A 26,479-nucleotide genomic window follows, 5' to 3' on the forward strand; every position below is an offset into this window, starting at 1 on the left:
CAGAGCATAAAGCCCTCGTTTTGCTATTCTTTCCGCATTTTGAAAACTAACATTTCACGTTTACTCTTGTGCACGCTTTCCGGCTTTGAACGATATATTCAAGAGAATAAAATGAGTAGTGCATAGAGACATAAGCTGGGCTCAATCTGTGCGGTAATCCCTCGGATAAAAACTAAACGGAATTTGGAAGTTTCGCAAAGTAATGGGCCGAAAATGTAAACACGAAACTTGTTGAATGTGGTTAGTTGGCGATTATCTTCTTATTAGAACTAGCAGTTGATGCTGAAGAGAGGAAATTCGCTTCCCCGGGGCGACGCCCCACTGTCGGATTACAATTAGGGTCAGCGAATTTAAAAGCGGGAAAAGCTGGCACTGGAAAAAAGGCCTCCACAAACAAAATGGACAGAGGTCCAGAACGTGAAAAGTTAACTACCAGAGGGCCCTAAAACGAAAGCCGAGGCCGATCTTGCTTTTGAACTGAAACGGTTACACTGCGAATAAATTTTTTTCTATTGTGTGCGGTTTCTAATTAACTTTTAAATTTTTGTCCCGGAAAATTGCAAATGACCTCGCTTACCGAATTTTTTATAGCACTAAGCGGTGGTCTAAAAAACAGGAGAAACCGACACTTTTGTTTTCATTTGCGGTTCATCAACAATCAAGAGAATTCAGCGTTAAGCTGCTTAAATGGCAACGGCGCGCTTCGCCACTGTTTTTGAAGGTTCGAAGGTGAGCTCTCGTTTCCGGCAAGATTGACAGAAGAACTTTATGGTTTTGGGCAGGCATCGCTGCCGGACTGGGCAAGAAATCTCGGAATGATTTCGATGAGAAAGTATGCGTATCTGTAAATGTTACATTTGCCACATTAGCATTATGGTTATCGCGCGGAAGAAATATGCATTATTTCACACTTAATTAGTCGTTAATTAACGAAATGAATATTCCCCGTAACGAATTGAAAAATTAATCACACCTAGACCATACCTAACTAAACAGTAATTAATAAAAAGCGAAATAATGGAGAGCTAGTGTTGTTTCAGGGCGAGTTTTAATAAGGCCTTGCTAAAATGTAGGAGTGATAAATGAACACTTTTTGGGTGCTAAATTTATGAATTAAATTTGATGAAAAATTCTGAAAATGCTAATGAAAATTAGAGAAGCGCCATCGCTTTTGTTATTTCGTTGCCAGTAAGCCGGATATTTAATATTCAGCTAGAGGCCGCCCTGGAAAGTGGTTCGCTTCACTCAGGTAATACATAATACAAAAAAATAAAAAAAAACTGTCCTGGTAAATTGCTTGCATTAACCTCTCGAATATTAAACGGAAACTGCAGTGGTCTAGCAAACAACGTTCTTGCTGTGGAATCCTTAAAAATTAACTCGTCCAAACATCGAATAAAACTCAATTCATTTCCCCAATGAAATTAAGGTCATGCTGAAAACGGGAAACCAGGGAAAAACCATCTCCAAGGAATTAAGCGGATCGGGGTGGGGATGTGAAAAATTTGTTATCGAGGGGCTAATGCGGGAAAACGGTCACATGTGCTTATTCTACAGTACTCCATCAAGATTGTGTTGAACCTGTGAAACCTTCTAATGAAAGTCTAATGAAGTCGAAGAACGATTTAGTTGTTAGTTATCGGTATCTGTTTACGAAACATCTTTTGCGGATTTCATAAAATCAATTTCAACCCTCGACATAAAATCTCCTGCAGTTTTGCCGTGGCATAATTCACTTTTTAAAATTATTTTAAAGGGGGCGACTGCATGAATACATTTTCCTGCTCATAGATTTATTCGATCCGCAATATCCTGGAAAATTCTTTAAGGAGTGAAAAAGTAACAGTTTTCGTCCCTGATCCGGGAATTTACACATTTGCAAATAAATTTCGGAAAAATTGTTTATTTTCCGTTATTAGAGAATTGCTTTTGTTGTCCTATAGCATACACATTTGCTCTCACTGCGTGAGGTCTTTGCTGTTGGCTTGAACATAACCGCCTATAGGGAGCGCTACCCGCACAGTGTACGAGGGATGTTTTAAAATTATTTGTCTAAGACCACGAAACGCGTTTGTAAGAAATTGCAACAGTCGCTTTTAATCCAGTCACAACATTAGGTGGAGGTTAAGCCTTGGTTTCGTAAGTTTTCTTACCTTTGATGAAGAGCTTCGTGAATATATGGTGTTTAAACTGCTGAAGGAAACGTAGAAAATATGGCCTTGGATAGCAAAGAACGTCAAAGGAAATCTAATAATAGGGGTAGGAAAAAATCGATACTGTGATAATATGTTTTTGTTATTTCCTCATTATTTTCAAAGAGATTCATCCGACGTTTCGGTTCCCGACAACTATCATCAATTGAATTTTTCATAAATTCTCAACATGAAAAAAATCGTCCTTTCAAGACGTCGATTTTACCAAATATTTTTGGATACAATTGCATAATATGGTCCCAGTTGAACCGACGGACTCGTCAGTATTCTCCAGAAACCGCAATTTCTTTTTGGATCTCGGGAACTGCCACTTTGTTCTGTACTTCCGAAATGGAATCTGTCGGATTGGTCTGAATTTAGGCTTTAATAGATACTAGTTTTTTCCGAAAATCAACGCATCCAATATCTCTTTGCAGCGAGGGCTTCGGTCAAAATTCCAGGGCCGCACTTACACCTTCGAGGTTCAATTCGTCAAGTTTATGAAATGATAATGAGTTCTCCTGCAATTTCCCTTGATGTGAATAGGGGTGGCTAGTTGTTACCTGCACAAATAAATTAATGAAGACCATTTTTCGGGAACACGGTCGCAAATGGAGGACTTCATCTTGGGGGCGTTGGAGACGAACATGCTTGGGGTATAAGAGAATTTTTGATTAAAATCTCCAGCTGAAGAACCTGCAGAAAGACGCTTTTGATAGTGTGTTGGGGGGAGATTAATAATACAGTTTGGAATAAAGCAAACTGACGAAAGCTAATAAAATGACATTTTAATAATAGAATTATGTACTTTTTATTCGGGGTATTTTTAATGAATGTAATGTCCGTAAAACTACATTTTACGAGCGCATTAAAAATACCAAATATATCCTTCTATTATCCTGTAGGAAGGAATTTTATAAACCATTGAAATTCATATTCGTACAAGGGCCATATATCAAGCTACGGGACCGAGTGCTTTTATAGTTTTAAAGAAGAATTATGTCGAGTATTAGAAATTTAAATATCGGTTTAACATAAAAGACATGCAGTGGTCTGACGTTACTCCCATATTTTATTCCCTCTTGGACACTGCTCTGGTTGCATTGAATGGAAATTACGCGCATAATTTAGGGGGAAGTATCTAATTTTTCTGAGGCCAACAAAGGGCACGTGCGGCAAATGCACTTTCCCGGAAGAAATTTCATACAACTGACAATAACTCCTCTAGTGTCGCAGACGACTTTCCACCTTTCCTGTTGAGCACAAGTTGTAAAATTTGCCATTTGAGACTCCTGAAAGCGTCATACGTTCCCCTTTTGCTCTTATTCTCTTTTATTGTTGGAGTGTATTGGTTCCAAATAAATTCTATCGCCTTTTCGGAAATGAGAAACACCCGTCGATGGAAATGTATGTGTATTATTCCACCACTGCATATACAGGTATTATTTTCTTTTTATATAAAGTTTCCTTCGTCGGCCTTCTCGAAGACACACTCGCATCCAATTACACGCCCAACTGCACAATGAAACTCTAATTGGCTCGTCTGACATGCGACGAATGGCATCATACCGGTCCTTCCGAATGAAAGAAAAGCTCTTCAATGGCCTTCCGAGAAAGTTTTATTAAAAAAAGTTGTATTTCCCTCGAAAGGATATTTATTCTGCCCCTGACTTGTCAACTTGGAAGGCAAGTGCCGCACGGGCAAATGTACCGGACCAAACGCCAGGAGATCCCTTTAAAGGGCCGAATTCTGGACCTTTGGGAATTCACCTCAAAGTTTCCTGCTGAATTCGAAACGGCCATATGAGAGGGGACCTATGTTTCCCTCTCGTGGGTGGGTTAATTATAAACAATAAAACACAGCTAAAACCGGCATTGTAATCGGCAGTTATCTTGCGGAGGATTTATTTAACCCTCAGCTATACTGCACCCAGCATTAATTTACGAGCTCCCAATTTCTACCTGGCTAGATTTTATAGAATTTGGGGATTTATGGGTGCTAGATAAGGTTCCTTCCTTGTTTTAACGCATTCTTCTTTGGCGGGCTCGCTTTGAGGTCAGCGGCTATAAAAGGGCCAGTACAGGACTTTGCTTTTACGGACTTAGGGCAGAAATCCTAACCGTTCGATTGGTTAAACACGGAATTCTCCCTCAGCGGCTCGAAAAGGTTCGCTAGCGGCTGGACCCGCGCATCCGCCAATCGTCAAGAATACCCAACTCTTGATAATAATTGCGAGCGCAAGCCCATTTTCGTGTCCATATTTTATTTAGAATAACTGCTTATTCCAGCGAAGTCACTCCGTTAAATTCATATTTAGGGGTAAAATTATGCAATTTCGTCCCTGTGCCGCATTTTCGATATTATGAATTTTATATTGCAACACACCACAGGGAATGAAATATCGCGTTTGTTTGGACCAAGCACACACATTAATGGAACTTCTGATATATGGCTTTGGCCAAAGGCTACCTAAAATGGATTATCTAATCTAAACAATACAAATTTGTAAGTTTAATTCCGCGTCAGCTCGAGTAACAGGCAAATAATAGTTCCTGGCTGTATTAAATATGTATTAGAGGGATTGTCTTGTGCACCCTCAGCTCAGGCATTTCGATGGGGGAAATCGATATGTTTTCGTTGAGTGGGAGGTCGGAAAAACAAATAATATTATGTACTAAATTGAGAATGAATGGGTTCAACTGAGCGTGTGCTATTGAAATAGTTCACAAATATTCAATGCAGGAAGTGCAATTTTATTAACTTTATGTTCAGTTACTATAGCAAACATGTGCAACTTTCCGATAGCAATAGGTTTATAGGTGGAAATGAGCCACAGGGAACATTTGGGATTTATTCAAACGAACCTTTGTGGAAATATAAGCGTATTTTAAACGCACGTGAAAAATCATATTTTCCAATCAGAATTTAAAATTGAACTTTTTTTCCAGGTGAAACCTCCAAACAATGCCACGAAGGAAAATCTTGTGGCCACCTATAGTGGCGTGTCTACTCTGCCTTTCAGTTACTGGTAAGCAAAAGTCCTATCGTCGGTTGAGCCCCTTTTCGCAGCCACTGTCCATGATAGTAATAATAAACGAACAAAAAGGGGGTATTTAACTGCTATTCCTAGAAATAAAATGCAGGCAAAACTTAATTATAAAGTTTAAAGCTTATTTAAACAAAGGGTAATTTCTTTAAAATCCTTTACTCTTTTCTGTCCAAGATTCTAAGTTTTAATTGCAACATTATGAACTTTAAGTTCGAGAAAGATCAGCCGCTAAAAGGCATTTTTTTCTTTTCAACTTTCCTAGCGTTTTCGGAAAATAATTATTACTAGTGAGAGTGTAAGAGAGCTCAAACGGCATTCCTAGTAGGTATAAATAAATTACGGACATGTAAAAAATAAACTACGGACACGTAAAAGTAAGCGCACTCGAGAAAAATAATGCATTGGGGGCACGTAAAAAATTAACTACGAGCACGTGCAAGCTAACCTGCGGGCATGTGATGACTAAATTATTCTGCGTGGCATAGAAAAGGGAACACCCCGTAAAAACGGTTTGATTTGAATAATTTTTGGCGCGCATGTTCCTTTTACTAATATAAGCACAACGTTCAGAAACTAAGCAAATTCGCTTGTTAAAACCCGAAAAAAATTGTCGCGTTGTCCAATACACTTCTGGACGCGTCTAGGCACCGTTTCCGATGGGATGATCGATGTCCCACTGAGGAACTCACTCGAGGCTACCTGCATAGCAATACATTTTATAACCTTCAACGCACAATAATACAAACACATTCGATTGGTGATAAGTCTGGAGGTCGGAGTGGCCGTGGTAACACATCCAATTCGTTTCGTTAGAAGTCGATAGTAACGCGAGTTACATACAGTCGTGCATTATCTTTTTGAAAAAGTGAACTTTCAAATGTTCTCAGATGATCCTGCTCCAAGACTTCTTAGATATATCGTTGAACGATCATATTGCCTTTGATGAAAAGCAAAGTTGATCGACTACTCTGAGTCGTAGGACTCCATTATGTCTACAGTCTGGTGTATCTAGTCGCCGTCTCATCCTGCCCTGACCATCACCAATATACAGGTAAAACCTGGATTCATCCCTGAAAATTGCAGTGTCCCATTTCGAGTCTCATTGCATCCGTTCTCCGCACCGATTTTGACGATGAAGAACGGTAAGAGGATGCAGAAGATTGGGTTGATGGTTTGCACCGCAATAGCCCGATTATGTTCGATAAACCACTGATCTATCACCATCTTCGACGAGGCGAACCTGTTTCTTCAAGCGAAAAATCCGAAATGGCGATCTTGAGGTTCTGCAATTCTTCGTTATCTTCATGAACGTCTTCTTTGAGATTAGTCGTGGTACTTAAACTTCGGTTCAAACCAGTGGTGGTTTCTCTAAATGACAAACTAGCCTCTCGTAATCCCACGATTCAACCCCTAGCCAAGCCGGTATTTTGTGGCACTTCTCACAGTCAACAAAAAACCTGAAACTGATGAGAACGCAAAAAGGAATTCAAGAACGTACTTGGAAAACTGATCGTTTTTACACACCAGAGTCGATTTAAATGAATGTCACTTCTACGGAGTGTTCTCTCTTCTATTTTCCACAGTATACTATTCTCCTCCTGGGAATGTAGGACTGGAAACACTGCGGTTCAAGGGAGGAATACCACCTCCTGGGATCGTGTCAAAAGTAGACACGTCTTGGGTTTTCTGGAGAGGCTTTGCTCCTCCGGGCGGATCTTCTGACTCTCCTACGCAAAGAGGAGGGCCCCTTGTGGGGAGGGTGCCCACGTGGAATGAAAATGAGGGACCGAGGGAGCGAAACTTGCGATTACCAGTTGTCTTCGATTTTCAAATGCGTCAACATTTATTTTACGCGCTCGTGACAAAGCTATTAAAAGTGCCGCTTAACATTTCAACCTTAAACATATTGTTGGCAACTTGTTCCCGTCTGTTTATTTTTCTTTTATCCAGTTAGATTTACATTTTAGATTGTTTTGCCCGGCGTTTGAGGTCGGCGATATTTATTTTCCGGAGCGACCGGAAGAGACAATAGAACCTTGGCCGGAATGAAATTTTAAATTGAAGAATTCGTTTAAATGTAGTTTGCGAGATTTTTCCTTGCGAACGTTTTAAATCGCAACCAAATCCGCTAGGAATTTGAAGACGAAAAAAAAAAGAAAAAAAGAAAAACGTGCACAAGGGCGACAAAGAGACGTAAAACCTTATTGCATGAAGATACAAAGCTTCGGAAATGATCTTAAAAATGGCCATTTGACGTTATTGCAGTCGGGGCATGAAAAGTCCGACTCTAACGCGTAGAGCCCCCGTGTAATCCCCAATTTAGCTCGTGCCCATTTTGCAGTTATTACGGAGCTCTAGCCATGTCATAAAACCGAAATAATAATAATTTCGTATCGTCGAAAATTGCCCGTACGTGAACGTTCACAATTTGCCATAATTACCCGAAAGCTGTTTTGCGTTTAATTCCATGTTTCAACTTTTTTCATAAACATTTGGACCGGTTTATTTTCTTCAGTATGCAGCAGCGAGGAAAGGGCCACTGATAATGGAATTGAGCTCCATGAATTTGCGCATAATAGAGCGCTTCTCTTCGGAGAGCTGGAACTTAATGGGAAAAGTGAGTAATATTATTTAAATGTCATAACATCAACGAGAAAACTGTCTGGATTGAAATAGACCTGGAATGAGATCTTGAAACTTAAAAAACGACTAAAAACTAAGAAAAATATCAATTAACTCAGGATAACATATATCTGAATATAGCAGTAACTATCTCAGTGATTTTGCCGCTGTAAATTTCATTTCCTCTAACCTGTGACCTTAACGTGGAGCGTTCCCTATCACAATCCAAAACTTCTTGGGGGCCCTTTGAGCCTCCTAAGTAAAGTTCGTGAATATCAGGCTCAGAAAGTGCCGTTGGAGACATTTTTGAAGGTGAATGATATTCCGCAGTTACTCCACCGTTCCAGTTTCCCTGTTGGAGTTTGGGGTTATTTCCTCTAATCCCCCCGAGGGATAAACTTTAGAGAATAATAATTGCTTATGCTGTCCTGCAATACAGACATTTGCTCCCACTGCGTGTAGTCTCTGCTGTTAACCTCAACGTAGCTGCTGCCAGAGAGCGTTAGGCGCGCAGTATACGAGGGACTTTTTATAATTACCAATTTGATCACGCGAAATTCGTTTCGAAGAAATGCGACAGAAATCGCTTTGAATGCAATCACAAGTATAGATGAACTTTAAGTTTCGCCCCCGTATGTTTTCTTACCTTTGATGAATCAGATTCCTCGACGATCCTTTGAGCCTCCTAAAGGAAGTTCGTGAATTTCAAACTGAGAAAATCCTGTTGGAGGCATTTTTGAAGGTGAATGAAATACCGCAGTTCCCCCATCATCCCCGTCTCTTCCTCGGGACTTCAGCTTATTTCCTCCAACCCCCATGAGAGGTAAACTTTATCGAACAATAATTGCAGGGCTGTTGCATCTTTTCTCGTTATTTCGGGATTTAAACTAACTCGATAAAAAAGAAAAGTTCTCGATGGGCCGAATTCCAAATCGCGGAGGCTTTTGTATGAATGTCCTGAACTGAGGTTTGCGATTAAGCGAAACATTTAAAGCTAACGAGGCCCGATCCGCCGGCATCGTAAAACATTTCCAAATGACCGATTAATTTCCGTTTTGTGACAATTGCAAGACCGAAGGACCGAATCGTAAAACAAAAAGAGCGCTGATCGCTTACATTATTGCACGCAGCGATGGAGGCAAATTAACAGCCATTTTCAATTCCGTCGTGACAAATTCGACATCGCTGGAATCTTGTTACCCCCTATTAAGCCAAATCGAGACCATTTTCTCTAATTTCCTCCATTCCTGTTGCCATTTCCCAGATTGATTAGTTTGTTCTACTTCTAAATCACTGGTGACACCCATCCTACTTAATTGTCTTGTCATTGGGGGTTGAAAAAAACTACCCCTTACATGGTTTTGCGGGGGCAAAATGCTATTCATGATGAGCTCACTACTCAATCTCTGCAGCGGACACTTAAACCCCAGCAATTCAGCTTGATTAAACTTAACTTGACGCTAATGGCTAATCCAGATATTTATTAGTCAACCTAGTTAGTGCACCCTATGCAGTGCTGATTGCAGTCTCCCGACGAATTTATATAGGCGTTGGGGCTCTAATTGAAAGTAGGTACTTCCTTAAATTAAACCTTGAAAAAACCTAGTTTTCGAATTAAGTGCTCGGATTCTATAGATGGTGCCCATCTTGTGCCTTAATCAAATCAAATTATGTATAAGGAGAGTGCACTCGGGGCTCTTATTTGCCTTTGAAATGAAACATCGAAATGCGACACTTTTTTTTTTGACTCAACACCGAATTCTTATTAATGAGCTTTCACCTTCATTTCTTCAATTTTCTGGGAATAACTCATCACACGCCATGGCGCAGTATTCTCGATGAACAATTCGCGAATAAATTCGATGATAAACGTTGAAAATTTACTAATGCCAAGCGACAGAGGCAAATCAGCATGGAAGAAATGTAATACATAAAATCCCTTGCGAATATGGGGAATTTTCTGTTTGCCAAAACTCTAGACCTTCAAAGAGAGAATTAAAAAAAATTAATTTTGAGCACATATAAAGTAATTATTTGATCGGAAAAGACACGCACGAGATTGGAACATAGCTGGTGATAAGTTTGCGTTGGAAGCATATGGCAACCGTCAATTGTTTAAGACGTCTGCGTTCGAAATTTCGTCTTTTGCGACAACTTCTTCTGGAAAAAGTATGCTCGTTTGTTGCTTTTGAAGTTTTCAAAATTAAATTGCAATAAAAATAAATCAAAATAAATGGATCGATGTCGGCAGCATCACCAAGGCGCCACTATCAACGAAACGTAAAATCGAACAAAATGCATGAATAACGACCGAACACAAACTTTACATTTTAACTTTACAGATTTTGACTCAGCCCCACCGGTGCTATCTCTAAAAATAAATAGAAACAATGAACAATCCGCCTCAAAGGTATAGAATATACAGTGACTCGCATTAATATTCGAACACTAAGGTGTTTTTGGAAGTATTAGGTTTTTTGCTAACTTATTCTTAACTAACATTATTTATTGCGTAATCTTTGGTTATAAAAATGTTTCTAGTATATATAAATACATTTTTGATCTTTGAAATTTAATCATGTACAAAGTTACTATCGAACAAAGAAAACAAGGCATAATTTTACTATCGCAAAAATATTCGGACACATACCAGGAACATAATATTTGTAAACAAATTAATACTTCGTAGGATTGCCTTTATGCTGTATGACTTCTTGTAGCCGTTTCGGCATGTTTTCAATTATTATTTTAATGTAATCTTCAGGTATGCGTTGCCATTCTTCAACTAATCGTTGTTGTAGCTCGTTTTTGGAGTTGACTGGCTTATTATGGACTTTACTGTCTAAAAATTCCCATAGATTTTCTATTGTGTTAAGATCAGGTGATTGTGCAGGAGGATTTAATACTTTAGGGCAATTATATAATAAATTCTCTTGGACTAAACGCGACTTACGTTTTGGATCATTATCCTGGTAAAATTTTAAATTGTCACGTATACTTAATTTTTCAGCACTTTTTAGTAAATTTTGATTTTAAAAGAGCCAAGTACATAACTTTATTTAAATTTTCTTCAGTAAATTCTAATTCGCCTACTCCTGCAGCTGCGATGCAGCCCCAAACCGTTATGCTCCCTCCGCCGTATTTCACAGTAGGCCGGAGATTATTAATTTTTAGCTCTTCATTCTTTTTGCCCCATACCATTTTACGACCATCGGATCCAAAAATATTGAATTTTTTTTCATCAGGAAATATATAACGCTTTCCCAGTATGTTTTCTCCTTCACAACGAATTCATGAGCAAAGGCGAGACGTCTCTTGCGATTGACTTCCGATAAGTATGGGGCTTTTTTCGGGCTACTCTTCCGTTGTACCCGTTTTCTTTTAATAATCTCCGAACTGCGTCAGAATGTACTTTTTTGTCACTGTTTTCTAGTAAATCAGCTGTTAATTTAGGAGCATTAGGGTTTATTTTAATTTGTTTAATAATTTTACGCTTCTCGCGCTCATCAATAAGTTTTGGGCGTCCTTTTTGGGGAATTGATTCAATCCGATCTTCTTGAACAAATCTTCTAATTATATCACCAACTGTACTTGTACTTATACTTAACAAATTGCCGATTTCTCGATACGATCTGCCTTTAGCGTGATAAAAAATAATCAATTGTCGTATGTCAAAAGAAATATTTTTGCCTTTTCGCTTCATAATGTGAATTTTAGTGAGTAATAAGTTCGCCTTCAAACCCCTTTGCACACAACCAACAAGAAAATTGAGTCTGACGCATCTCTAATCTTTTACGATCATAAAACACTCTGTATGTAATGTTTTTCTATTATTTTTTACCTGCACTGCATCGCACCGCATTCCGTGTCCGAATATTTTTGCGATAGTAAAATTATTCCTTGTCCTTCTTTGTTCGATAGTATCTTTGTATGTAATTAAATTAAAAAGATCAAAAATGTATTTACATATACTAGAAACATTGTTGTAACCAAAGATTACGCAATAAATAATGTTAGTTAAGAATAAGTTAGGTTAAAAACCTAATACTTTCAAAAATACCATAGTGTCCGAATATTAATGCGAGTCACTGGACTCATCTTGAATCCTGCGTTGAATAACATTCCCACAACCGAAACCCAGAACAGCTGCCCCAGGGTCAAAAGCTGAGCGTGACTCAGCCCTTACCCGAAGCAAAACAACTTTTTGCCTAATTTTTTAGGGCTTAATTTGATCGGGCGTCTAACCTTTAGAGCCCTTAAAATTTATAATCTTGCTTAGAAAAATGTATGAATAAATAATGCTGGCGTTTGCGGCAGTTCTCAATAAAATTTCAACCGTAAGTAAGTTTAGGGTTCAGGGGTGCGGGGACGATACATTTTTTACCTTAAAAGCTACAAATTCATTCGGAAGTTGGGTGCGAAATGGATGGTCTGAAATAAAAGTTTTCCCACGTAAAATCCATCAAAGTCGCAAGGAGTTTGGTAAAAAATCTGTTATGCCTTGTTAGGGTCTAAAGTCACGAACACTTTTGACTTTCAACCATTTCGGGCTGTTTCAATTGCAACATTATTCATGTCGGATATAGTTTTGTTTTCGTTCATTTTTTTTAAACGTTTTTAGTGGTTATTTATCACATTGCACCGGCACAAACTTTTCGGAAAAGTGGTCCGAGTTATGTATCCATAAGGCACTTTTTACGATCCCGTAAAGTCCTCTCGCCAGATCCATTCGGCGATAAACGTTACTCCCAGATATTTTCCAACATCCTGGAAACTCCTTTCTGGGGCGACGAAAGTTCAGAGCGTTACATAATTTAACGTATCTGCAGAACTTTAAACCTGGATATAAGATTTTTATCTGCCCTAATAAAACGTTTCAATTTCGAATAAAAATGAACGAGTTTGCCCTTATTAATTTAATGCTTTCATCTCATTAATATTAGATACATCTGCTCTAGATTTAACGATATGGCTTCGCTTTAGTGCCCGTTTCCCCTCAAATTTCCATATTTGATCTTACACGTGTTCGTCGTTTGCTGTTGATGCCTTTTCTTTCTTTGACTTTGTAATTTTATATGTCAGCGGTCTGCTCGATTAGCCCAGCCGAGTTTATAAAACTAGCGTTGAACGCGTCCACGCATGTTTAAATCTGAATATGTGACTCATATTTGAACTTAAGTCTCATCTAAAATTCTCGAAAGTATCAACGTCTGTTCATCGAGGTTAGTAACGCACCCCAATGGATTTGGAAGTGGACGAACTCCGCCACTAATTTTAACGCATCTTTGAGGCTCTTTGTCTAAATCAAATTTTATCTGAACGAAAATCGCACTTTCACCATTGTGTCCAGAAAATGACCCAGTTCATCCTCCCAAGAGGACTGTGGCGAGGACCATTAACTAAAAAATAGTCCATGTAACAAACCAACAGATTTTTAAATCTCGGATCGGTCGCGCAAAATACTGACCGTTCTGGGAATAAGAGAGATCCCCGCCACGCCCTCATTTCCAGGCAATACATTTCCATTTAACGTTGTGCTGGCGAGGCAAACAATAAATATATTGCGCCGCCTTTTTGCTGGCTTCTCCGTATAAAAGTTTAAAATTACACGAATTTATCTGTACGACTTACGTTGACAAATTATTATGAGACTTTATTTTTATCTGGCTCAAGTTCGGGCATGTTAAATGGGAATCCATTGACTTATAAACTGAGTTATGAGCTTTCTGCGGTGGATGGAGCTGAGGCAGTTCTTCCTGTCCTGTTTTATCAACTCAGGGCAAACTTCGGGCCTTAGCAGCATCTGTTGCAAAATCAACACGAGCCTCCAATTACCTATCTAATCATGATGGGCTCTGAATTAAACGATAATAATGGAGGGATTGGCTAGTTGTTTTCCTCGAATTCGAAGCGTAGCCTTGCATTAAAATGGCGAATCTTGTGATAGTTCGTCATAACAATACCTCACCCGTTTATTGTATGAATTAAATGGCTACAATTGCAGCTGAAGCTTTGTCTTTCCCTTATTGTGTTGATGAGCTCTATTATTTGACAACTTGATGCTTTCAGTAACAATAAATTTAAAAGTCCAGTCTTGTGGATCAAATTCGCCGCTGATGTCCCAATTCCCCTTTGTCAACCCCGTCGGTAATTTACCCTTCCATGCATTTTCCTTGTTGGATCTAATAGAGTATCAAAACAATACGGTAGATATTGTGCAAATTCTAATATGCTTGAAACAGTCGGCAATTCTAATCCGAACTGTGCTTCACCGACAAGCAATTATTTCAACAGGCAGGAAGCGAGAATGAATGGTTTCCTGCTGACTTTTGTTTGTAACAGCAAACAACATCCAGGTTTACCGTTCTCTGAATATTATTAATTTAACGCCTGCTTCAAAAGCGAAAATAAGTGTGTTTGAAAAGGCAAACCTTAAACCTCTAAGGTCTTATTCGGGTCACTGATAGCAGTTGCTAGAAAGTTAAGTAATTTCGGTTAATCTTCTCAAAGTAGGTTTTAACTACGCTAGGTAGCAGTCAGGGTACAGCGCCATAAAATTAAGTAGTTTTCCCCCTTTCCATAGGTCGTAAAGTTCTTTTGAGCAAAGCCAGGATCCTAGTCAAGATTAGAAACTAGGACGACTAAATTTCCATTAGATTTAAGGTGGGCGCTCTTCCTTACCTCTTGGACTAATTCAAGGGATAACATCCACTACACAATATTAGTTTTGGGGAGTTGAAGAGTTCAGGTTCAGCGTGCAAGACAGCGGACTTTCCCGACAATATGGCGAAAGGGATGTTTGAGGTGAGAAGTGGGCCGTTAATTTGAGGAACTCCAAGCGGGAGATTTTCTTAGTTATTCGGATCGGGTTAATGAGGTATGCGTCTTTACGGCCAATCTTTAACTATAAAAATTTTGCAAGTGAGTCATAGTCGAAATGTAAAACGCAGCCAACTCAAAACTGACCGTTGCCCTATGCTTATTATGTAAACTTATCGCCAGCTATGATCCGATATCATTTTTTTTTAAGCAAAAATAATCAAAATCACTGTCATAATGGAGCCCGGCCAAAAAGCCCAAAGCTCAATTGAACGCCATTGATATTTTTGCATTGCGACCGAACCAGTACCGTAGTTGCTTTCTGGAATTATTCCAGAAAATTACTTTTTTTTTAAGTGAATTTCGTTATTTCCTATATAATTTAATTGAATTTTTGATCAATCTGCAGTGTGTAATTTTACCGGCGCTCAACCAGCACAATTTCAAACATCTAAAACTCCATAACCCTCTCAACTACAGCTGCAGGGTGTCTCCTTTGCTTGGATGAAATTCCAGTCACGTGACAACAAATCGCCTTCTCCCTGCCCTAAAATCTCTCTTAATGCCCCTGTTTTGATCCTCGGGTCAAATTCTTTGGCAACAGTAACGACCTGAAGGAATCTTCTATGGCACAATTTAACGTTGAAATTTCAATTGCTCTCAACTTCTATACTGAGCGTTCAATAAAATCATTCCGCACAGGTGGTGCTGCACCGGCAAAGTTCATTCCTGCAATAACGGTGCAGGCATTAAACCTTTTCAAGAGAACAAATAGCTTAAATATTGAACTTAACATGTTTCTGATTGCTCCAGCTTCCTGAGGGGAATTCTAATGGTCCAGTTTAATTTAATATTGCAGGCAAATTCACGAAATATGATCCTCCTTCGAGGACAAGATCGATTCGGCGATGATTGAGGAACGCATTGCGGCATTGCTAATTAACTCACCTCTAAAGAATTATTTTCAATCAGTATAGACTGTAAAAGGCATTAATTGACTGGCCCAGGTCCTAAATCCCTTGTAACAAAGGCAAATTAAAGTCGTATCTAAATCCAGGTTCCAGTTCTTGCTCTCACGAGGCGTCCCAGAAGCATTGTATCCTGTTTCAGGACCGTTTCCTGCAGCAATTAACAGGAATTGCGGTGAGAAGTGGCGAAGAAAGATGTGCCGGTTTGTTGTCTCTCGGAAATTGTCTTGAGCGGCATGAATTTTCCTTAATTTATTGTTTGCTCGTTGTTCTAATTCATCCTTTGCAAAGCGGTACGGCAATTAATTAATCTCCCCCGAATGTACCCGCGTTAGATTTTAACCTAATTGCCGATTATTTAAAAACTCATTCGCCACCATGTCGAGATAGTTTCTAATTGGCCCTTTAGCTTAACATTTAGAGAGCAGATCTCTGGCTGTCATTCCCACGTAAACGCAGCTTAATTGGACACAGGTCCAGGGACAAGAACAGGACGACAATAAGGACGAAACCGTGTAAATCCCCGGTATGTTAGTCCCAGACAACGAATCTGGTAACAGAAAGCTGTGTTAATTTGCTTTGAGTGTAGAGATATCTCGTTTCAATTATACAGTATTCCTGTTTGTTGCATAATGCATAATAGTCGCAACGAGTATGGATTTGTTGGAATTTAGTGTTGATTTGGACGTTTTGTCAGGGATTGGATACGTGAGAGTGATGCTTTCCTGCTCGAGAAAAAATGAGATAGATTCATTGACTAAAAAAAAAAACACAGGGAAATTTCTTCTTCCCTTGAAAGTCCCGAAAAGGCGTTTCGTCAAAATTTCCAGAACAAATTTTCAATCACTTCAAGCTTGATGAATAAGCGACAGTAAAATTGGAAAAATTTAAATATAGCGAACTCGCGTAAATCAGACAAAAACGAACTTCAATAGGTGCTAATCGAGACACAAATTAGCTGATTTACTTGGCATAAACTCGAATTATCTCCCTTCTCAGCTCTCCCTTACGTGCCTAGCAACAGGCAAATTAACCTCAAATAAACCATCTTGGCCTATTCTCAATGATTACGTTTTCCTCACCTTCCGTTTGGGAAAAACGCTGGACTCAACCGAGTTAAATCTCCAACAAAACTGAGCATCAGTCAGTTCATAACTGTAAACACACTTCAAAAATGAACTGGCAAAAGCTGTTTTGCGGAAACTTTGCTTAAAGTTTGCAATTAAACTTTTAAAGTTTCCCGAAGTAAAACTCTCGAGAGAGTCACATGCCATTCGGCAAACATGTAGATCACTAATGAAATGAAAACCTTTGTTATTGAATAAGGAATAGGGACAAAGCCGATTTGAGCCTTAAAATAACCGGGACAGACACAGTTTAGCTTTAACGTTGGCTGCAGAATAATCCCATAAAACGACCATAAAACTCGCCAACTAGCTTGTAGTGCCAAGAATATTACCCCACTTTCGCCGTTTTAGCAAAAGTTCAAACAACGACTTTACTGTGCTGCTTTATTCAAATCAACCCCAAATTCTCTATAGAAAACGGACATTCCACGGGCCATTATCAGTTGGGATCCATGTCCATAAAATGGCGAATGTACTTCTTAAACTTGGGTCAGTTTCTGTGTTTGTCACTCGAATTAACACCCTGGAGCCAACAGGAAACAAACAGCAGTGTGGAAGTTAACTTTCTTGTTTCTCAACCAATAAATCTGTTACTTTTCGTGCCGGAGAACTTTCAACTCTATAACTTGGTGCCGTAAAGTTGAAACTCTAAAGTGCTGCGCACTATTTATTAAATCCCTGAAAATATCTCGAAAACTGGCACAAATTAAAGCCAAATTAATACAGGACGTTTCCGTAAGCGAAAGCAAGCTGTGTACGAGTTTTATAGCCCTGGATATGGCCTCAGCTTGCAGATGGTACTGGATATAAGTGTGTTTCTATTATCCTCGGCAATTTAAAATTCGTTAGGTCTGGGTTTTTGGATCTGGCCTTAAACGCTGCATAATGACATGGACAAAATCGGCAAACATCCGACGTTGAAATTACACAATCTTGAAAACAATAATTCCAACTTTTAGAAGTTTTGCGGCAGCATTCCAAGAAAATATTCCGTATCCCAAACTTCGCCGGAATATTTGAAATTCGATCGTTCTTTTGTTGCTTATTCCAGGGCATCACGTGGCGGAAAGAAATTCCGAAATGATCCCGAATCGATTGCTCCCATCGAAATGCGACAATGTAATTTAATTTGACTCAAAGGAGTTTAATATCGGTTTCCAAGATGTTTTAATGAACTTAACTTGACAGGGTTAATTATTAATTAGCGAAATGTTAATTTCGAACAAAGAATCTCGAGTTCGGTTGTTTTCGAAGGAAATCGCTCCTGCAGCCAATTAATATCTCGCAATGTTACGTTTATGTTCCCTTAATTAAGAGCTCTAACGAGACTATGGATCTTAATTAGAGAGAGCAATTTCTTAATCAGTTCTTTAATACAAGAGTTTCTGCGTTTTTTGGCCCACTGTTATGGAGTTTTCTTATTCGAGCGTGTATCTATACGTCTGCATACCTCAAGTGGAATCGCACGGAGGTAGATGATACACCATTCGGTCAAGAAAAAATGTCAGCTCCTTAAGGCGACCCAGCTATTGTAAATAATTCTTTTACGAAACAACAAAAAACAATCCGCCTCGAGTATTCCCATGGTATCCCCATGTCGTTACCCATAGGGTGTTTAAATAATCAAGCGACTTCCCAAAGAACTTCCATAAAAATGACAAAAAAGACTTATTTATCCGACCAGGTCAAGACGAAGGGCGAGTATTTTTTGGCACCCTTTACATCATTTCCCCTCTGAACGTTCAGCTACATACATATTTCAAGTATATACTACTGATTGAAATTACACCAAGTCCCTCGACGACAATTCAGAAGAAAATAGAACGCGGCCGTTCACCATCCCGTCAGGAAATGTCGGCTGCTAGTGGTGAGTCAGGCCAGTCCGAATCATTTCTTTATTACAAAGTTAAAAACAATCCGCTTGACCGACCTGATGCACGGACCTCAATCCAACGCAAACTTTGCAGTAAAGTAAAGACGTTACTAAATAATTTAATCTCTCTCCAGGCTGTCAAGCCTGTTGGAGTATGTCTTAGAGAATAATTAATGGTTTTAGTGTCACGTTCAGTTGCCCATAAGCAGAAGTTATCGAATTGCTGAATCACCACATACAAAACTTCCCCTGCTTAAAACTCGTGGAAGAAACTGTGTACTTTAGCAAATTTCGTGTCGCTGAAATTGATTAGACTAAAAATCCGTTACATTTGTCATTTAACTAGAATTTTAATTGTTTCGGCTGACGATTGCAAACAGGGCGGAAATCAAAATGTGCTTTTAAACCAGGCATAAAAGGCAATAAGGGCAGTTTTGTTTCGGGTCCATATTGTTTTGTGATACATAGGAGAATGAAATGAAATTTTATTATGTTCTACTAAAATTCAGTCAAAAAGAGAATTGAAAAAAACGATTAATCACGTGTGCTCACCATTAACAGCCGTTATTATTAAAGCATCCGTAATAGGAAATAGTGCCTCCCCCGATTGCGCAGCGTAAGTGAGAGTGAACACCATTATTGTTTCAATTTAGATCTATTCTGCCTGAAGATGGAACACTCCATAGTTGAAACTTAATAAAACTTTACCTTCAGGTACGTGCAAGCTGTAATTGACGTTCCCTTTGTAGAAACTTCCAACTTAATATTGCCTTTTGCCAGTGCAGGGAAATAAAATGTAATTTTTTATTATTCCTGCTTGCACCGGGTGTCTGAATAGGGGAATATCTTAATGTTAAAGGTGAAACTTGCCAAACCTAGAAGCATGCACGAACGAACAGGCAATTAAACTTGTTGAAGCCAGTCCAAGTCGGAGTTCTATGAAAATTGCGGCCGGTTTCCATCCGATCTCGGAAGTTAGCTCCCCTGGAAATATCCGAAACTCCGAGTGAACACAAGATGGATTGCGTGGAAAATCACCACACTGGTCCCCTTTCGCGGTCCACAATAAATTCCTGATTGAAGCTTTTATCTGGAAGGAACTTCAGGACAAGTGTTTGCAACCTTAAATATTAAGTTTAAGCCGAGCTTTGGCCGATTCAATAAGTGGGCTCAGGTCGAATTGGATCGGGCCTGGAAAATCGTAAATTATTCTAGGAAAGTTCGCGACATGCCAGGAGATGCAGCTGAAAAGCCTGGCAAGCTAAGTTCGGCTTTAAATATGCACAACTCGATTCGGCTGTTTGTCTACTACACTCGCCTTGATGTGCAATACTGTAAATTTGAACTTTTCACGCCTTCGGCTTGCAAACGTGGTTCTTAAAATTTATTAAATTTCCGCCATGGTGGCACCAGAAACTTTCCGGAGACGGAAATGTCAAAGTTCGTTCCATATATTGCGATTTAGTTATAGCGGAAACATGTTAATGCGAAGCTAGATGTGGAAAAATTGAGGAACCGACTCTTGTCCACTCAGTTTCCTTTTAAAAAAAATTATGAAAATGCGCGGTTCTCGACATAATGGTGGAGGAAACTCGCGGCAACAACGTTCCCAATGTACCACGAGAAAGGTAAAATATAACTAACAGCCAACATTTTTTTCTGCACTACCATCATCAAAACGTCCATAAATTAATCCTCCAACCGCAATTTTGGTCTAAACATAGGCAAACTACAAGAAAATATTACTTACCTCACATCCGGGCTATAACGGCATTAATCTTGCTGGTTCGGGCCGGGTCGTAAAAAGCATTTTACGGTACTCCGTGTCACAATGTTAGATTAGAGTCATCTCGAGGACACAATATCAGAAAATTAAGGTTCCCGTGACTTAAGTTGTTCATCAATCATAAAGGCGCATTTAAAGCCCCGATAACGCAAATGCACAATTGATGTCTGTGTTTCGATGATAAGGCAAAAAACCGAGCACCCAAGTTTTGTTCTCATCTAAACCGGGAACTAGGGGTAAGTTGTAATAACCAGCGTGAAAGGTTGAAGGTTCGAATGAGAGGTGACACTAAAAATGTACGAGGTAGTTTACATATTTAAAGCTGCGCAAAAAGGGGGTCGAAATTGAGCCCTCCGAAGGGGCCGAAATTAATTGGGACTTTTTATAACTCAGGATATTGAGTGGGCCATTTTAGAGAAAATATACGAGCCCTGATATTTTCGAGAAAATGTATAAGCGAGAGGTTGAGGTAATTTAATTTACAATCTCGGCGTGTGTATATAAAAGCGACACGACGCGAATTTTACGATGTGATGAACATTGTTGTCACCGTTTTCGTTTTAGACCGAATTAGGGTTCATGTTGCAGTCGCTGTTATAATAATTATAATTTATGAACGCTTTTCTTGTAAAAGCGAGGGGACCGAATTATTCAAATAAAGGCAATCAAACAACCTTTTAACACGGTGCCAAACGGCTTTATAAATCGCACATTTCCTCGACCAGATGGCTCCATAAAACCCCAAAGAAGTTAGTTACACCGCAGCTTTTGTACAATTTAAATTTCCGTTTTATGGATCTCACTAAAAATGTCCTCCACTTCCCAAATTGGGTAATTCGTTTTAAAGGGCTATTTGTTATCGCTAATAAAAGTCCTTTGCCTTAAGTCTCGGCTTTAATCATTCGGGTTTAATTACAATTTAGGTAAGTTTTCGGATAGATTTAGTGGGAGAGAAGAAAAGGGCAATTTGTGGTTTTTATTGGAAGGAACGCGAAGCTCGCGTAAGAGTTTTTAAAAGTACATGTATTTGGGGAAGTAATAATTGCGTATAAAGTTTCAATTTTCGGTATAAACAGGCTTCAGGGGATTCCAGAATATAATTTTTAAGAAAACTTTTAACGACCGTTATAGAAGTTCGAGCAATCGTTTTTTCCTCTGTTTTTTTCTTTTAACGAAGATGTTTCTCTCACTGTTTTATTGCTCTTCGAGGGTACACTTCAAATTCAATACTGGTCCAAAGTTTTTGCCATAATACGCTAGAAAAATTGGGGGGCAGAATCCCGAGGGCGCGCATTTCTTTCTATTATATTTGTTAATGTAATTCATAGGCGGCCCAAGGAACGCACGTCGGAATCATAATAATAAAAAAGGCCTCAAGAGCGGTGCGGAAATACCCTCTGCACGATATCGTGGGCCATTATGGCAAAATGGCATCCTCAAATCCCTCCGACCGAGATTTTCAATATCTGAACAGATCCGATAATAATTTCATTCGGTTGGTGCTTCTTTTTCAGCCGGTGTTTACCCGGCCCCTAAAGCCCAGGGATTTTCTAATCGAATTTAACACTCTAGTTCGGTTATGGTAACATTTACATACTTGAACAATGTTACAGGGGCTTAGGGAACTCGATTACCGTGCAGTGTCGGATTAGATTCTTCTGCCAATTTAATGGAAGTGTACCACTTTCCTTCACCATTTCATCAAGAAATTATGCAAATTTTCTTGACAATATGATGATCGGGAAATCTTGTAATATTCTGTTATTTTTCTCTCTTGAAGGGACAATGGGAGTGGTTCCCTTTAACATGTCTCTGGCCGACAAATTATGTACGGGGCAATTTTCGAGCGTTTGCATGTTTGCCCGTACACTTTTAACCGTTTTTAACCAATTTAGTTGGGAGTTAGTTAACACTTGTTTAGACATTTAGAGCCACGTGCCCAATGCGCAATATAGTAAGCGAAACTTTTTAATAGGAAAACTTCAGGATATAAAAACTTAAATTCTAATTATGGAGTTGACAAACTAACATTGAGGAGCCTTGGAAATTATACAAACTGCCTTAATCGAGACTCTGCTGCTTAGTTAGCATAATTTTTCTATTTACTTTTTGACATTCCCCTTCGTGCTCGGGGAGTGTTTTCTTTTTTGCGTTATAACTGTGTTTCGTACTCTCGCAAGGCATTAAAATATTTATGCGGAAATTCAAAGAACGAAATTTTAAATTAAAAAGTTGGCCAATTATTCCTTATAACTTTGAGGACGCGGCTCTAGAATGAATTACTCAGGAAGGTTGGATTAACACTTTTTATTTCGCAGTATTTCTAAAATTTTCCTGAATATGATAAAGGAATTTAGTATTAAAAAACCAATATTAACCCAAACCCGCGTTTTGTTCCTACTAGTACTTTCTCTCTCTCTCTCTCTCTCTCTCGCACATGGCATCTTTCGCCTTTCTCCCTCTGTTTTTTCTCTCTTTCTCTTTAATGCAATTTTGTGGCATAAGGCTGTATAGAATTTTAACCCTACAGAATTTTACATATCAACCAGGACGGACACAGGGTTATGCCGAGTTTCTTGGAAAATCAGAACACAACTGCATAAATTAATTCAAAAAAAATTACATTAGACATAGTGTAATTCCGCATAAACTGTCCTGAAGAGTTCTTTCTTTCTTCGCAGAAACTAACTGGAATTTAACCAATTTCCCCTTAAACTAAAACTGTAAGCACCTACTCATTGTCCAGGAACAATAAAGCTCATTCCATGCAGATCTAGTGTCCAACAAGTAGAGATGCCTGATGCTGTGAACGACAACCCTGGCTCTAATTTTAGAGGCTCAATAAATCCTCATGTTCACCGAGAGCAGAGACCTTAACCACTTATCGAAATTGAGGATTCGACAGATATGAATGGATTTACTGTGGGTACCTAATCGAACTGCTGACCGATTGTTTTCATTAATGTTGAGGAACTCGTGAAGGCCAAAAGTTGGGGATTTCCTCACCCTCATCAAGGTGATATTTGTAGCGATATTTAATTACACACAGGATTAAAGAACCTTCTGATAGAATAGTTCCTGAAGCGTAATCCCCTAACTATGTCAAACACACAGACACTACAGATTTCATTTGATTATAAGCCTTTGTATGAACGAAGTTTCTGCTCACATCGCATAGATGCATGTTACACGACCTGAGGAAACATACAAGATGCTTAATCAGAAAAGGTCATAATTTAAAAAGATAATCTATATACGAAGGGTTTCGAAATGCACTTTCATCCAGACCTTAATTATAGTCAGGCAATTTAGCAAATACGTGTGCCGTATTTCTCAGTTAATAACGCCGGTTTTTGCCGGGCATCACACTATACTACAGACGAGTCGAGCACGACCATTTCTATCTCTATTTGATTAAGTGTCAAGCCAATTTAAGCCTTTGTCGCACTGTATTTTCAATTATCCCAATGTCTGCCATTGTTCTAGACGAAATGGGGAATAGGCTTTGAACGAGTGTATGGAGAACGTGATGTATGATTCAGGAAAAAACGGGATCGTGGGTTTGAAAGCGGAAGCGGTGAACAAGGCGTGAACAAAAAGCGAACAAAGCAGATGATGACGAAATGTGTCACTGGTAATAAGGAATGGAAAGGAAACTAAACACAACATCCATGTCTAGTCAGTCATCATTTAATTAAGAATTCCAAAATGTTTTCTTCATTTTTATGAATTAAAAAAGTTGAGGCGTTATGCAGGTTGTAAAAACCTCCTCCGCCATTTAGTCCAGAATCTTGAAATTTCATCTCTAATAGCCCCTATTTCCAGCGTTTATTTAACATTACTACTTTCTAAGTACAAATGCTTGCTGAGGAATTTCGTCCCTTAGCCCGTGTTCATTGGTCCCATACCCAAAAGTCGAAATTCTCGAAGCTGTCGCCCCAAAAAATCGAGTCTAATTAGTAAAGTTTACCCTCGCTAAACGAAAACAAAGACATTGGAGTGGCACAAAAAGCGGTTTGGCAACTGCAAGAGGCACGAGACAATCTTCCAAGTGCTTCTCATCGCAAAGACAAAAACATATTTCAGTCTTGGTTATAAATTATAGACTTTGAACCCAGCGCCTGGCTTAGACAGTGGCTTCGATTATGAAACATTAATTTCACCTCTGGCGGCGGTGAGCTAATGCAGCTGGGCAAAGTTATTATTAACTTGCACCCTTAAGAACACCTGAATTTACATAAGAAATTAATCGCGAAGGCGCCATTTAATCGACGGAGGTAAATGAAGCTGCAAAGGTTTTGAAATAGAAGAATCTGTCGCTTAACTGGTGTAACATGTTTTGCTCCTCGATACATTGTGCAACATATTCCCCAAAGCCGCGTAAATAGGTTCATTGGGGTATTTGCTGCATTTATGTTTTATTGTTGAGTACCACATCAGTATGCAAATTATCACGAAATTATAAATAAAGCAGCGTCCATCAATGATATGAAGTCCCCTGGTCAAAATGTGTTTGCGAGATAAATGATGGTACAAGTTGATATTACCTACTAATAAAAGGTGATATTGCGGACAAAACAGGTTTATTTTTTTAAACAGTCTAACTAACAATATGGAATTGACACGAAATAGTTAACTTAAGGTTCAGATGGCTGCTGAGGTCTTACATGCATTTGGTGCCTTACGATTTTTTTCACGATTTCAAATTTTCTCCACCATTCAGTCCAGAAAACTTTTCACTATTCATATCTTCATGCAATGATAGATCTTGATAAAGATTCAAAGAGTTTCAAATGTGTTTTGTGATATATTTTCAGTGTGCCTGCATGATAATACTCTCTATTGACTTCTTTCGGTCCGATTGAAATACTTTCAACCTACATTTCTCGTCCGATTTTGCATTTTAAACCGAGAAGTGTTTTCTTAGAATACAAAAGAGCCCCTGGCCGTGCAAGCTACTGGAGAAAAAGGGACATTAGTCTTGAGCCTCGTGGCCCATTTGTCAAGATTGAACGCCCCGTCATGCTGCCAGACCCGCTATCAGTCTGCTCCATTTGGCCTGCTCTATGCAGATTTTTCTAATTCCTTATTTACGCTTAACGCCTTATTTTTTGCCGGTATTTGCTGGACCTTTATTTATCTCCCAAGAATTCACGCGGGCCGCCCCAATTCGATAAATTAATTCCTGACAATCTTTGCTCTATGAGAAGCAACGCAATCAATTAAGAGATTTAAATGCCTTTGAAATCAGTGGGGAAAAATAAATGAAATGTGAGATTTCAAGGAGTTTTGCAAAAAGCTTTTATACAGAATCTAAATCTCCTTTGGACATTTCAAATCTCATTGAGAAGATTTTTCCTGAGGCAGGTGCAAAACCGAACTTAAATAGTTATAATTCCTAAGACTACAACTCACTTTTTTCAATTACTTTAATTCACGTTTTCAGGGTGAATCTCTTTCCATTAAAATATTTTTAAGGTAGCTTCGCGTTTCCTTTGGGTGACCGTAAATTTTAATGAAATCTCTTATCCGATTTTATACATCTTATCGAAAATACGGTCGTTAAAAATCTGTTTTCCATGCCTTTGATCTCGAATAAAAATTTGTTTGTAAGAATTAAACGAAGCCTCAAGGCGGGCTTTATATAAATCCGAACAGGTAAATTGTATTTGGATAAGTTGGAGGCTTAAGTAAATATGAGTATATTTTTCGTGGTCTTTGAAGTGCGGAAACCCACAAAGTTTAGAATGAGGGGCAGTGATGAAGGATGTCGCAGTGGTGTTCTTGGCAAAATGGCGAAGTCAAAATGTCTGTCGCAATCATAATAGGGTTCTTGGGAGGTTTTTGTTTTTCGGAAATTTTCGTGCAAGTTGTTATTCCGTTTTTTAACTTCGAGGACTGGTCGGGCGACATATTTCGGATCATTTTTATAAATTTCCAGGTCTGCGCTAATGCAATTCAGCACGTTGCCCGTGCATTTCTCCCTGAACTGACATCATGGAAACCAAATTCGACCATATCCAGATATTTAATTCCCCACAT

The 26,479-nt window shown here is 38.9% G+C and overlaps 1 protein-coding gene across 2 annotated transcripts in view; it reads left to right on the forward strand.

Moving 5' to 3' along the window:
* Positions 1–26,479, forward strand: part of LOC136343734 (transmembrane and immunoglobulin domain-containing protein 1-like) — a 198,179-nt gene that overhangs the window by 9,460 nt on the left and 162,240 nt on the right. For both annotated transcript variants that reach the window (XM_066290649.1, XM_066290650.1), the window contains exon 2: positions 5,142–5,221. In XM_066290649.1, coding sequence (XP_066146746.1) covers positions 5,158–5,221 — 64 coding nt within the window. In that variant the 5' untranslated portion in view covers positions 5,142–5,157. The remainder of the gene's footprint in view (positions 1–5,141; positions 5,222–26,479) is intronic.

The sequence above is a fragment of the Euwallacea fornicatus genome, chromosome 15, assembly GCF_040115645.1.
Source record: "Euwallacea fornicatus isolate EFF26 chromosome 15, ASM4011564v1, whole genome shotgun sequence".
NCBI lineage: Eukaryota > Metazoa > Arthropoda > Insecta > Coleoptera > Curculionidae > Euwallacea > Euwallacea fornicatus.